This window comes from Ovis aries, chromosome 3 (genome assembly GCF_016772045.2).
Source record: "Ovis aries strain OAR_USU_Benz2616 breed Rambouillet chromosome 3, ARS-UI_Ramb_v3.0, whole genome shotgun sequence".
Taxonomy (NCBI): Eukaryota; Metazoa; Chordata; class Mammalia; order Artiodactyla; family Bovidae; genus Ovis; species Ovis aries.
The window spans coordinates 176,417,987-176,432,901 of record NC_056056.1 but is presented as its reverse complement, the minus strand read 5'-3'; the positions used below and the strand labels follow the sequence as shown (position 1 = coordinate 176,432,901).

General features: G+C 46.5%; 1 protein-coding gene across 2 annotated transcripts in view; it reads right to left on the bottom strand.

The window, feature by feature from the left end:
- ABTB3 (ankyrin repeat and BTB domain containing 3) overlaps nt 1-14,915 on the bottom strand; it is a 323,751-nt gene that overhangs the window by 72,238 nt on the left and 236,598 nt on the right. For both annotated transcript variants that reach the window (XM_027967688.3, XM_027967689.3), the window contains exon 4: nt 5,089-5,241. In XM_027967688.3, coding sequence (XP_027823489.1) covers nt 5,089-5,241 — 153 coding nt within the window. The remainder of the gene's footprint in view (nt 1-5,088; nt 5,242-14,915) is intronic.

Below are 14,915 nucleotides of genomic sequence, written 5' to 3'. Positions count from 1 at the left end.
AGGGCCACAGAAGCTGTGGGTACAAGGACCAGCAGCTCCAGCAGCACCAGGCCTGCTTCCTATGTGATGGGCAGCAGCTGGGTTTTCCCTGACTTGATGTCCCTGGATCCCACCCAGGTTCTGGTGGGCCATCAGCACTGCATACGTGTTTGGTAAACGAAATCGAACTTCCGGCTGTGTAAGAGGCAACAGAATTTCAGTTCAGGTGCCTCAGGGCACAGTCTTTGTCTTAGAACCTAGTTTGACCTAAACTAGACAAATAACAAAACCTATTAACCTTGGGCAAACTTCAAGAGATGGTGAAGAACAGGGAGGCCTGGTGTGCTGCAGTTCATGGGGTAGCAAAGAGTCAGCCATGGCTTGGTGACTGAACAATGAACAATAATTAACCTCAAAATGTGCCCAAGAGACCGAGGAAGTGCTAGGAGGGGCGGACCAAGCAGTGGCAAAATTTGCTAAATTCATATGTGACCTCTTAGTGAAGTTCCCCATCCCACGAAGCAGTCGTCACCCTCATCTCTAGAGTGGATGAACCTGGTCCTGTGAGATGGGCAGAGTGACCTGCCCAAGGTGACCTGTTAGAAAGCAGCAGATCCAGATGAGAGCATCTAGCGTGGGGCTTGGCCTTAGGAGCTTGAAAAATGTAACAGAAGAGCAAAGGGAAGAACACAATGTGTGACCTTAGACAAGCTCTGTAACCACAACTAGCCTCACCGTCCCTATTTTGTAATGTCCTAGTCTGATACTCTTAGCATCTTACCATCCCCAAACTCACCCCTTCTGGACAGCTCGAAGTCTGGTTTGGATTTAAGAAACACTTGCAAAAAAAATGAGCCATTTCCTGGAGGGAGCTCATGGTTCCAACAACCTTCAACTGCTGTTGGTCAGTGTCATTTATCAGCTGAGAAAGGATCTGAGAACACCCTTTCCTACCATTATTTTAACACAGCCTCACTCTAGAGCAGAACTGCCTCTTACAAATGTGGGGAAAACAGCAGCATTTACTGTTCGTGTTTCTGAAATGTTTCAAGACCAATTATTAGTAGGAAAATGTACAAAGCCTAATAAAATGCTGCCGGGAGGTATTATTTATTTGTTCTTTCCTTTATTCTTACTTCCCTCCCATTTCCCAAAGGACAGGAAAAAGGAAAGAAAGATGATCTGATAGTTTAATTAAGGAAGAATAAATGGGTCACCCTTGTCGGTTTACAACCTGCAGCCGCATTAAATGGTGTTCCTCTGGTATAAACTCGATTGCCGTGGTGAGGCTTTACTGTAGCAGAATAAAGACAAAAGGAGAGCTCCCATAGGACTGACCAAGGTCACTGTGAAAATCAATGCAGCACTAGCGTCAGACCTGGGAATCCTCGACTCTGCTTGCTCTGTCCCGGCTGATGTTCAGGCTGCCTCCCACCAGGAAACGTTGGTCGGCTGGTAGGTAATTATATGTTCTAATAGTCACTGACACTCCAGCTGCCAACACCACGTCCTAAGTTCCCGCGTGGGTTAGAATACCAAACTACCCACACTGTTTCTAAGACTGATTACTTATAGCAGTATGTTAAGCTCCAAATGATTCAGAACTAGGAGCCTGCCTAGCAGCTTCGAAGATGGATGTCTGGGACAGCAGAGAGACAAATCAACTTGCAAAGTCCTTCATCTTACACCTCATCTGCCTTACAGTAGCTGTGTGATTTAGGACAAGTCCCATGACTGCAACTAGCCTCAGTGTTCCTATCTGTAAAATGGGACAATAAAGTCTGCCTTGTGGAATTTGTTTGGGATGGCACACTGTGAAGACAGTGCAAGGCAGGTGTCCAGTACCTATCGTTGGCTCTCTAAATGAACAAAACTTCTTTGACCCAGTCTCTTGAAAACTGGAGACAATAATTCCTACTTCACATCACACTAAATGTGATTGGAAAATATATGTATAGATGTATCTATATATTGCCCAGACTGAAAAATAGATACTCAAAAAACAAAAACAAAAACAACTGGCTGATCATATCATTTAGCCTACATTTATTATCTCTACTTATCTTACATTTACTATTTAGGAAAAATTTAAACTAAATACTATATTTTAGTTTTCTTTTTGAAAATTATTTCCAAATGTGAGGAAAATTTAGCTGGAACAACCGATTAGCATATTTCCTAGACAGAAATCATCATATGTGTACAAATGAGTCAAGAACTGAGAGGTAAATGCCTAAAAACAGCTTAGAGATGCAGGTGAACTGGCTTCCTTTGTTTCCCTGCTCACTGCGTGCATCGTGGCCTGGCAGGTGATCACACTCACGTCCTGAATGGCAGGGCTGATGCGTCAGACTGGACAAACCCTGAAATTGAAATCCTTGGTGCAACTGTCAGAACAGCACACACCTGGTCACTAGACCATGCAGTGAAAGCTCTGTGCTGGGGGAGGGGCCTACAGATGACAGTGGTCCTCTGAGTTCATGTTCAGTCTATGGATTTAGGAAAGGAAAAGAAGCATCTGGAAGGTGATCAGCATCCTCCAAGCAGGCTGACTCCAGATCCAGGGCAGGGGCCAGAAAAGTTGGTTATATCTCTGGGCGTCTGGGTTTGATGTTCGACTTCTAACTCTGTCACTTAACATCTGTGTGATGTTAGAAGAATTACCTAATCTTTTTGGACCTTGATATCTTTCTCTGTAAAACAGGGAAGCACTATTTTCTCAGTTAACAAGAGTGTTTGTTTTGAGGTTCACATGAGAGTCTTAAGATAAAGCAATACTTAGATATGATCCTCCATTATTACTACAGCAATAGTAGAGACTTTTGCTGCTGCTGCTGCTCCGACTCTGTGCAACCCCATAGATGGCAGCCCACCAGGCTCCCCGGTCCCTGGGATTCTCCAGGCAAGAACACTGGAGTGGGTTGCCATTTCCTTCTCCAATGCATGAAAGTGAAAAGTGAAAGGGAAGTCGCTCAGTCATGTCCGACTCTTCGTGACCCCATGGACTGCAGCCCACCAGGCTCCTCTGTCCACGGGATTTTCCAGGCAAGAGTACTACAGTGGGGTGCCATCGCCTTCTCCGAGAGACTTATAATGGTCACTAAAAACGACCGTGTCATGAGTACTTACTTCCTTTTAGGCACTGTCAGTGTGGTCCTTTATGTTTGTGATCCTGCTTTGTGCTTGCACCAATATCTGAAGGGGCTGCTATTATTATGTCCATGTTACAGGTGGGGAAATGAAGGTCCAGAGAGGTTAACAAGCTTGCCCAAGGTTGCACAGCTAATTAGTCATGTTGGTGGAATGTGGACTCAGGCAACCGGACTCAGGAGCCCAGGTGTCTACCCTTTAGGCTGTGAGGTTTCCTGAGAGCATGACAAACAAGAAGTACTTTATCAGCAAAGTTAAGGAAGTATCCTACTTTCCCTGCCAACCAGCGGCCTCAGGTTTGCTTCAAGGAGGAGAGCTGGAATCTCAAGGTCATCCCTGCCCAGAGCTGGGGACCGTGAGCAGCGGCAGCAGGAGTGAGCCTGCAGGTAGGGGGGTGCCACACCCACAAAACAGAAGGCAGGAGAGTCTCGTGGGCACAGGATGGACTTCGGAGCAAGAGTCACAAGGATCGCCTCCTTGACATCTACACTATAAGTGGCCCCAACAACAACTCCCCAGTCTGTAAAATGGAAAGTTTACACTACCCTCAGGAGGCTGCTTCAGGGATCAGGGTAATGAATGCAAATCTCCTGTTGCAATTAATATCCACCACACAGCAGATGCTCAGTAAATGGCTGCTCCTGTGTCTCTCTCCCTGAGACCTGTGGTTATCCTAGGTGACAAAATGTAAGGGATGGTGGCACCGATAGATTCTCTCTAGACAGAAACCTCCTGAGGAGAGTACAAATCAGGGGTTAGAACTATGGGGTCTGGAGGTATGGGCTGCCTGAATTCACATTCTGGCTCCACCACTTACAAATCTTGTAACCTTAGGCATGGTACTTAATCTATCTGTGCCTCAGTCTCCTTGTCTGTAAAGTGGGCACAATAATAATACCCACTTCATTCATTATTAATTAGTCTGTGGAAAGAAGTTATGATGGTGCTCACTTTGCGGCAAGCTTTCAGTAAATGCTTGCTGACTTCCATCAGGGCCCTGCATGTCCCTGGGTGGTGGGGCATTTATGAGTCTTCAGTGGGCTATGCTGTTTTCTGCAAACTCTCCCCTTCTTTGCAGACTTCCAATCAGATCTTGGAAGGGTGGAAATCTCTGAAGCCTGGACACATGACAGGCTACACTCACCTGGTGGGCAATGGGGATTTGAAAATGGTGTCCATGACACCTAGACAACAGGCCTGGGAGTCGGGAAAGCACACACACTCATGCACACACACCTATGTCTGAGTTTCTGTATTGTCTGCATTTACAGCCAGGTTTTAACTCAACTGAGTGGTTTCAATTTTTTCACTTTGGATAAAAGTGAGTCTCTCCCCACCCCTGCATGGGGTCCCTGAGTGGTCCATGAATAATTCCCACCTTGATGCAGTAGACACCTGAATGCAGGGGTGAGAAATGGAGGGAGAGCCAGTTCATTCCACGCAAGTGAAAAAGCACAGGCGCTCTCAGACCCAACGAGAAATTCTACTCTGCAGGGTTTAGTTAGAAAACTACAGGGAGACAATAATTTACTTCTAGTAGAGAGAGGGAGAGAGGGAAGACGAGGGCGGGAGGGGGAGAGGGAAGGAGAGGAGAGGGAAGGAAGAGAGGGAGAGAGAACGGAATAGAAAGAATATGCCTAGAATCAAGATCAACGCACACGGATATCTTGTATTTGAAGAATCAGGAGCATTCCCACATAGCCTTGCTCCCAGTCCTCCTGCGTCCCTGCAACTCGAGGGACCTGTTTATTGTCAAGCCTGCGTCTCTCCTTTAAACCAGAGGAGCCTCGATCTTCGTGACAGCGAGGCTGCCCGCGCACACCGCCCAGGGCGCAAACCAGCCCGTAGCCCTGGCGCTGTGCGGCCGCGCTCCCTGCACCGGGGACGGGGGCTGGGTGTGAGAGGAAGGGCGCCCTCCCAGAGCCCCGCCGCCCCGGGATCTCCCGCCTGCCGCCCTACCTGAGCTGGCGCGGCTCGCAGTCCACGCCGGGCAGCAGCAGCCGGGCGGCCTGGCGGACGTCGTCGCTGTCCATGGAGAAGCTGCGGCGGTGGCCGGCGTGAGCCACCGCCACCCGGATCCACTCCATCAGCGGCGGCAGCACGAGGAAGGGCCTGCGGCGGGGGAGGGACGGAGACGCGTTAGGGCTGCAGTAGCAGGGGCTCCCCGCTCAGCCCCACCCCCTGCTCATCGCCGACTTCCCCACCACCCGCCTCCCCCTTTTCCCTGGAGACACTGTTTCTCAATTCAAAGTGAGAGAACCTTTGGAGACATCCGGACCGCACTGGTGACCTCGGGGCAGGCTCTCTGGAGTCTTTGGGCCTCAGTTTCCTCATCTGCCAATGGGGGACAATGTGACTGAAAGGATACGACGTGATTCTTCTGTGAGTGTAATCTCCCTCGGCGATCAACTGAACATTAAGGAGATGACTCACTTAAAGCACCAAGCACAGGGTCAGGTGCTTAGCAGAGAATCCAATCCACTCCTGTGGTTATTAGGACTTGGAGCTCCCCACGGTGAGCTCAGTCTTAAAGTGCCCCCCAACACTCCCTTCCCACCGCTAGCTGCTTCCTGTCATCCTTCCGAAGTTCTCCCAGGCCTCAGCTCTGCTCAAGCACCAGCCTGCTGGCAGACTTCAGCATCTGGGAAGAAGCAGTCTTCTGGGAGAACCTGGAGGGGCAGCCCAGAGCTGCCAGCGATGTGCGGGGGAGGAGGGGGCGGTGCTCTGGGGCCTTGGCCACACCCCCGAGCTGTGGGACGTCTCGGCTCCCCACTAGCGAAAGGGGCACAGCAGGGGTCCAACTCGCTGCAAGAATTAACCAAGATCTTGCTTCTAGCTGAACTTTCTAGGTGTAATACATTTGTGCTATCTTCCTGTTCCTGAACATGATTATTATAAATTCCATCTTCGCATTAGGACTGAGGACAGGGAGCTTTTGCAAAATCCTGATACCCGAGTCCTATCCCAGGGACTCTAATTTATCTAGGATGAGGCTGGATATTGATAGCTTTTAAAACCTCCCCCAGGTGAACGCAACACGCCTCAGAATTCTCTGGAGAGTTTCTTAAAATGCAAATTGCTGGGCTCCCCGCTTAGAGTGTCCGATTCAGGAGATCAGGGGAGGTGGCCAAGAGTTTGCATTTCTAATAAGTCCTGGGTCTATGCTGAGGCTGATGCTTCTGGTTAGAGGTGCGAGCGTGTTCAGTCTTGTCCAACTCTTTGAGACCCTAGGGGCTGTAGCTCGCCAGGGTCCTCTGTCCATGGAATTTCTCAGGCAAGAATACTGGAGTGGGTTGCCATTGCCTACTTCAGGGGATCTTCCTCACCCAGGGACAGAACTCCCATTTCCTGTGTCTCCTGCATTGGTAGGCCGATTCTTTACCACCTTGCCATCCGGGAAGCCCTAGAGGGGCACACTCAAAGAGCTTCGGCTCTCAAGTATGGTATAGGGCCTGGGGATCACCTGGTTTTGTGTGTGTATGTGTAAATACAGATTTCCTGGCCTTATCTCCAGTAATGCTGATTGCACAGGGCTCATGAATATAATTTTAATAAGCAGCCCCTATGATACTGATTTAGGTAGACCAGGGACCACACTTTGAGAAATGCACGGTGCTGGTCAAAAAGGTTTCCTGTTCATGCGTTACAGCTACAACTGGGTTGAGGCATGTGGGGCATGTGGGTGTAAAATTTAGGAAGGCCAGATCATGTCAACATGTTCCAGCAGCTTTCTTGGCTCACCCTAGCCCTGGAGCTGCTGTTCAATCCAGCATGGCTGCCATGGGTGGGAGAAGAAAGTGGTAAGTAAAGGGTTTATTTACCCAAGGCAGCAGCCCCCTCACTATATGCAGGTGTCTCCCCATTTTGGTGGCAGTTCCCAGTTTTTCTAGAATGCTTTCTGGTTATCCAATGTTAAGACTTAACAGCTGTTACATTCATCTCAGTTAATCCCGTTCATGATCTCAGCTAACTGCTTAGGACAACCTACAAGCTAGTTATGATTATGCCTATTTTCTAAATCAGGAGAATAAAGTGTACTGAGGTTAAATAACATGCCCTGGCTCACAAGGTTGGCAAATATGAGAGCTGGGAATCAGACCCAAGACATCTGACTTCACAGCCCATGTGCAGTAACCCCATGTGGTACTTGTCCAACTTCCCAGCATGCACCTGTTACCCCAAGGGGGCCCATCTGGTCATGGACCTTTGATGGCAGGTCATTTTCATTCCTGCTCACTCAGCTCCATTCTCTCTCTATAATATAAGGTTTCCAATCCTTTGAAAATCCACATCCTACCTAACCTTCCAACCACAATTCAAATCTCACCTCTCCCTAAACATTTCTCCTGGGGACTCCTCCCAACACGGACCCTTCCCACGGTGGCCCCCACCCCAGTGGCCTGACCTACCAGCCTTGCAGATGCCACACGAGAATGTGAACTCCATGAGACAGGGACCTGGGCCTGCTGGATTCACCGACCCAGCCCCATCCCCAGTCCTGGGACAGTGCCTGGCAGGCTGTGAACACTTAATAAATAACGTGTTCATGAAACAGACTAAGATTTATCAATTCCTCACTGGGTGAAACAGATAAAATCGAGTTTCTGAACCTGTGGACCTGTGGGGCAGGTTCCCAGGGAGTTTCTGCCTGGATCAGCCTGCTGCTTAGGCTGTCGTCCTCATTCTCTCATTCTCTCCATCACCTAAACCGAATCAGGCACTCAATAAACACACACTGACTTGAAATTGAATTGGATTCTACAGTCTCAGGTGAGCAGAACTTATTTTTGTCACCATGACTCCATCACTGCTGGATCCCAACCAGGATGCCCCTCTGAGTTGTTTTCACAGAGGCGGCACCCCCAGCCCCTGGCCTGCCTTTTCTTTGCGTGGTCCCGGCCCCTCAAGCACAGCCCACAACTCCCAACCCCTCAGGGTCCTCTGGAACACTGCCCTTCAGCAGATGTCTTTCATGTTAGATGCAGAGGCCTGGGGCACACAGTCAACTCCTGATGAATACAGAAGAGGAGAAAAAGAGGCTCTACTGCGCCTTCAAAATAACACTTTTTCCAAGACAGGCAGTGAGCATTCAAATGAGAAACCTTGAACCCCAGATTCCACCGCCTCTGGAATTTTCTATGGACTTGTTCTCCCCTTTCAACATTGCCTTCTTTTCGTCACTCTGACCTCAATAGTTTATAAGCTCATGAATTCTTTGCCAGCAACTCATTTAAAAATCTTCTTATCTTGTCTACTCAGAGGGAGAGAAAAATAGTATTATTTGTGAAGTTTCTTTTGGAGGAGGTTGGAGATGGGAAAGAACGCTAGGGTCTTGAGTTAAGGAGAGGGTGGAGAATGCTAAGAGGGAAAAAGACTGCATTCTCCTGATAGATTTTTTAAGAGAACACTTTGTTGGTGAAGTTGTCCGTAGTGACTAAAACCTAGAGGAGGCCCAAGGAACTCATGGTTTAGTGAAGCAGATTCAACCTAAGAATCAAGGACCAGTGTGGGAGGTGGGTAGGGAGGGGTGGGGTAGATGGGTGGGTAGGGTGTGGGGGGTGGGAGGGTAGCAAGGAGTGTGTGAAAATTGCCAAGGCTCTGATTTCACCCTCAGAGTTTTGGTTCAATAGGTCTTGGGTGGGGCCTGGGCATCTGCATTTTAAATAAAATCCCCTGGGAATTCAGGAGCAACCCAGATCTAATAACTTCTGACTAGGTGGCCTGAGGTGAACAGAGGGGTGGGGGAACACAATCAATTCAAACAGGGCAGTGCCATTAAAATTGTCATTATGGCCTTAAAATACTGAAAACAGAGTTACCTACCATATGATCCAGTGATCCCACTCCTGGGCATAAATAACGACAAAATGCCAATTCAAAAAATACATACATCCCAATGTTCACAGCAGCCCTACTTACAACAGTTAAGAAATGAAAGCGACCTAAATGTCTGTTGACAGATACATAGATAAAGAAGATGGTGATGGAATATTACTAAGCCATGAAAAAGAGTGAAATATTGTCATTTGCCACAACATAGATAGACCTAGAGATTATCATACTAAGTGAAGCAAGTCAGATAGAGGAAGACAAATATTAATATGCTATTCTTTATATGTGGAGCCTAAACAATTATACGAATGAACTTGTTTACAAAATGGAAACAGATTCACAGTTGTAGAAAGCAAACTTATGGTTACCAAAGGGGAAAGGCAGGGAGGGATAAATTAGGGGTTTAGGGTTAAAATGGTCTTTCCAGGTGAAGCTAGTGGTAACAAGCCTATCTGCCAATGCAGGAGGCATAAGAGATGGGAGTTTGATCCCTGGGTCACGAAGCTTGCCTGGAAGAGGGCATGGCACCCACTCCAGTATTCTTGCCTGGAGAATCCTGTGAACAGAGGGGCCTGGCAGGCTACAATTACACCCTACTATATACAAAACAGATAGCCAACAAGGTCCTACTGTATGGCAGAGGGAACTATACTCAATATGTTGTTGTAGACTGTAGTGTGCCTAGAACTGGCACAACACTGTAAATCAACTATATTTCAATAAAATTAAAAAAGTAAACCCTAAAAATCCTTTAGGTTGCATTCATATTGCAAGTATGCTTCCAGGGCCTGGAGATAGAGTGGAGAGCAAGACACATCTATGTTCTCATAGAGCTAATGGTCTAACAGGAAGACAGACATATAAGAAACCTGTAAACCAACCAAGTAATAAAGCAATTGCAAACTGTGATTGGTTCCAGATTGCTGGGATAGAGAATAAATAGGCTGAGGTGGGGTGGCGGGAAGGCCTCTCTGAAGAGGAGACAAACCCTCAGATATATGAAGGAACTAACCCTATGTGAATGTGTAGAGAGATGGGTATTTTAGAGAGCAGTAACAGACTGCACAAAGGCCTCGAGGCAGAAAAGACTGTCAGAGCTCAACCAAGGGACCTTCACGTGAATCATGCCCTATTTGGCCCTCCAGGACAGATGCAGTGGCCAGGACACATGTGAGGAAGAATCACGGTGGTTGGCTGGATAGTGGCCCTCAAAGATATCAGGTCATATTCCTACAACCTGTGAATACTGATAGCACAAGTAAGTCTGAAGATATGGTCCAGTTAGGGAACTTGAGAAGATTAGCCTGGATATCCGGGTAGGTCCTAAATACAATCGCACGGGTCCTTAGAAGAGGGAAATAGGGAGATTCAGTACAGGTGATACTGAAGCAAGAGGCTCTGCTATTGGGTTGAGATGAAAGGAACCACAAGCCAAGGAATACAAGGAGTGAAGCTTTAGAAGCAGGAAAAGGTGAGGAAATGGTCTTCTCTCAGAGATGCCAGAAGATAGCAGACCTTTGGTTTAGGCCAGTGAAATTGATTTTGGACTACTGACCTCTAGAACTACGAGAATGCTTATGTATTGTTTTAACCCACCAGGTTTGTGGTAATTTGTCCCAGCAGCCCCAGGAGACTAAACCAGGGTATTGACAGGGTAACTGCAGGTGAGTTTGGAGACCAGAGGGTGGAGAATGTGAACCAAATATTAAAGCTGGGAGTGAGGGCATCCAGAGGGCTCTGGAATCATCTCAGAGGTCTGAGCTGTCTTGTTCCTGAGGTCAGAGCAGTTCTTGTTGATATGGGCTGAGTTATATCAACCCCAAATTCATGCATTAAAGCCCTATGTGCCAGAACCTCAAAACATAACGGTATTAGAATCAGGCCATTGGAGTGGGCCCTAATTCAGCGTGACTTATAAGCGTCCTTATAAGATGAGGAGACTGGGACACGTGGAGAGACACAAAGGGGCAATTATGTGAAAGAAGCAGTGAGAGGGCAGCTGCCTATAAGCCAAGGAGAGAGGTCTTGGAAAAAACCACACCTGCTGACAAGCCTTTAGCACTGTAAAAAGATAAATTTCTTTTGTTCAAGCCGCCCAGTTTGGGTTAATTTGTTATAGAAGCCCCGGCAGATGACAATGCCTGTGGTTTGACTTAAATTTTGCTCAGCCCTCAATATTTTGTTCTGTGGTAGAGGAACTTCCATTGGAAGCTGATTCTTTAGAGAGCTGCTGGTTTTCGTTCATTTCCTAGTGACAACCGAAGATGAGTTCAAAGCCATTTGAAGGCTGTACCGTGCAGAGGTCAGACGTTTGGGCTTTGGAGACAGGCTGAGTGAGAGCTGGATTCCAGCTCCACCGTCAAACTGTGTGACCTTGAACAAAGTATAGTTGTCCCTTGGTATCCACGGGGAATTGGTTTCAGGAACCTCATTGGTACCAAAATTCTTAAATCCTTTACATAGAATGGGATAGAACAGTGGGTACTCTGTACCACAGACTCTGCATCTGCAGATCCAACCAACTGTGGATGTGGCCCCTACAGATGGAGGACTCACTGTATTCCAACGGTCACGCCTTGGTCCTCTCACTGGGAAAGTGGGATAATAAGAATACCTACCTCAAGGGGTGTGGTTGGCCTAGTAATGTCGCCCCACTGAATGTCCACATCCTAATCCCCAGAACCTGCCAAGGCTATTTGATAAAACAGTCTGCACATGAGATTAAGTTAAGGATTTCGAGCAGGGAAGACTAGCCTCAACTACCCAGGTGGGCCCGAAATGAAATCACAAGGGAACTTAGAAGAGGGAGGTGAGACAGTCAAAGGTGAGACTTCCCTGGTGGTTCAGTGGCTAAGACTCTGCACTCCCAATGCAGGGGGCTTGGGACTGATCCCTGGTCAGAGAACAAGATCTCACACGTCACAGCTAAGAGTTTGAATGCTGAAGCTAAAAGATCCCACGTGCTGCAACTAATACCTGGAACAGTCAGGAAGAAAAAAAAAAAAAAAAAAAAAAAGGTCAAAGGAGGGAGTAGATGTGACTGACGACAGAAGCAAAAAGTTGGACTAATACAGGAAAGGGACCAGGAGTTAAGGAACACAGGTGGCCTCCAGATGCTGGAAAAAGCAAGGAAACGGATTTTCCCCTGGAGACTCCAGGAGGAGGCAGCCTCGCCGACACTTTAAATTTAGCGAAACAGATTTTGTATTTGTGACCCCTAGACTGTAAGATAATCAATCTGTGTTGTTTTGAACCTCCACGTTTATACCAGTTTTTTGTTTTTTTTTTTGTTTTGTTTTGTTTTGTTGTTGTTGTTTTTTTTTTTTTTTTTTACAGCACAGAGGGTTATTGTAAGAACTGCATGGGATGATGTGCATTTAACCCGGCGCCTGGTACCAAGAAAGTGCTCATAAGCAGTAGCTGTCATAATCGTCATCATCATCAGCACTGCTTTTAGCGTCACTCAGCCTTCTCCCTGCTGGATGGAGGAAAAGGCCTTGTTACACAGAGCGATGCTCCCGTCTTTTTTCAAATTGAAGCAAATCTCTGCAGTTTCTATGCCTTTCTTTATAAATCATGTGGCCCTGACTTTTCCTGTTTGGTATTTGTTGAGTCTTTCTTAGGCTGGAGAAGAATTTAGATGTGTGACTGTGGTTTGGGAGGCTCATAATTTCAGGGACACAGGGAGTGAAGGACAAGCAGCACAACTGATACTAGACAACATTCAGGGCTGGTTTCTATAGCAATATTCACTGTGATCTCACTGTAGTGGTGAGACCAAAGATAGGAAGATGATGGCAGAGGTCAGAGGTGGCCATGCCTGGTTACTATAGTGACAGCCCTACTATGCAGTGTGGTGGGCTTGCCCGAGGGGGTGGTTCCTACAGACAGCCTAGAGAGGGAGGAGCCAAGGGTGTGGGCTACAGCAGAGCTTCTTGAATATTAATGTGCATATGAATATCTAGGATCTTTTTTAAATGAAGATTCTGATTCAGTAGGTCTGGGGTAGGGTCCAAGAGTCTGCATATCTACCAAACTCTGGCAGTGATTCAGCCACCAATCCATGGACCACACTTAAATAACCAGGCCCTGGTGAGTATTATCGGAGAAGGCAATGGCACCCAACTCCAGTACTCTTGCCTGGAGAATCCCATGGATGGAGGAGCCTGGTAGGCTACAGTCCATGGGGTCGCTAAGAGTTGGACACGACTGAGCGACTTCCCTTTCACTTTTCACTTTCATGCATTGGAGAAGGAAATGGCAACCCACTCCAGTGTTCTTGCCTGGAGAATCCCAGGGATGGGGGAGCCTGGTGGGCTGCCGTCTATGGGGTTGCACAGAGTCAGACACGACTGACGCGACTTAGCAGCAACAGCAGCAGCGAGTATTATGACTCAAGCCAGAAATCAGAAATGGTGAATTGTGTTATCATGCTTAAGGGGGAGAAGGTGAGGCCAGGAGGGTGAGTGCTGTAAAAGGGGTGAGAGGCCTAGAAGACAACAAAACAGAAGGAGCTTGTTTGTACCTGGATCTCCTGATTAAAGCTGGGGTGGTGGTGGTATGCTATACTGGATTGGCTAAGCCTGGGTCACAAGCCTGCACCAAGCGATAGGGGAGGTTGGGAGAGCAAGCTTCAGCTTTTATCAGGGACGTGTGTTCTACCTCCTACCAGGATTCTCCTTCAGTTTCCCAACAATCTTACAAAATATAATCTTTCAGTCTTGGGGAGTTTACTCTGAACCAAGCACCTATCTTATTGTCTGATAGGTATTTTATATTTATGACTGTGTTTAGCATCATCTTGAGAAAGTAAATGCTCAAAAAGTACACTTGGCAATGGTTATATCTAAATAGACATTACTCCAAAGATACCTAAATAAACATTTCTCCAAAGAAGACACACAGATGGCCAAAAAAGCACATGAAAATATGCTCAACATCATTGATTATCGGAGAAATGCAAATCAAAACTACAGTGAAGAATCAACTCCGTGGTCAGAATGGCCATCATCAAAAAAACCTACCAACAGTAAATGCTACAGAGTGTATGGAGAAAAGGGGACCTTCCTACACTGTTCGTGAGAATGTTAAACTGGTATAGCCACTATGGAGAATAGTATGGAGGTTCCTAAAAATCTAAAAATGGAACCACTAAATGATCCAGAAACCCCACTCCTGGGCATATATTCAGAGAAACCATAAATCAAAAAGATACCCCAGTATTCATACACACACACACACACACACACACACACACTCTGGAATATTACTCAGCCATAAAAAGAATGACATAATGCCTTTTGCAGCAATATGGATAGACCTAGAGATTATCATACTGAAGTCAGATAAAGACAAATATCATATGATACTGTTGACCTGTGAAATCTAAAAAATTAAACAAATGCACTTATTTACAAAATAGGAATAGACTCACAGACATAGAAAACAACCTTATGTTTACCAAAGGAGAAATGTGGGGCATAGGAATAAATCAGGAGCACGGGATTAACATACGCACTACTATATATAGGATAGGTAACTAAAAAGGACCTATTGTACAGCACAGGGCACTCTACTCAATATTCTGATAACCTATATGAGAAAAGAATCTGAAAAAGAATGAATATATATATATGTACAATTGAATATCTTCACTGAAATTAACACAACATTGTAAATCAACTGTACTCCAATAAAACTTAAAAATATATACATACTTTGTGGTGGTTACTTTCGTGTGTCACCTTGGCTGGGTCACAGCTCCCCAGACATATGGTCAAACACATATTACCAGATATGTAGTCTGGATGTTGCTGGATATTGAAAGTATTTTTTAGATGAGATTAACAATTAAATCAGGGGACTTTGAGTAAAGGAATTTATCTTCCACAGGGTAAAAGACATTTGTTCTTCAGAAAAGCAATGACAAATCTAGATAGCATATTAAAAAACAG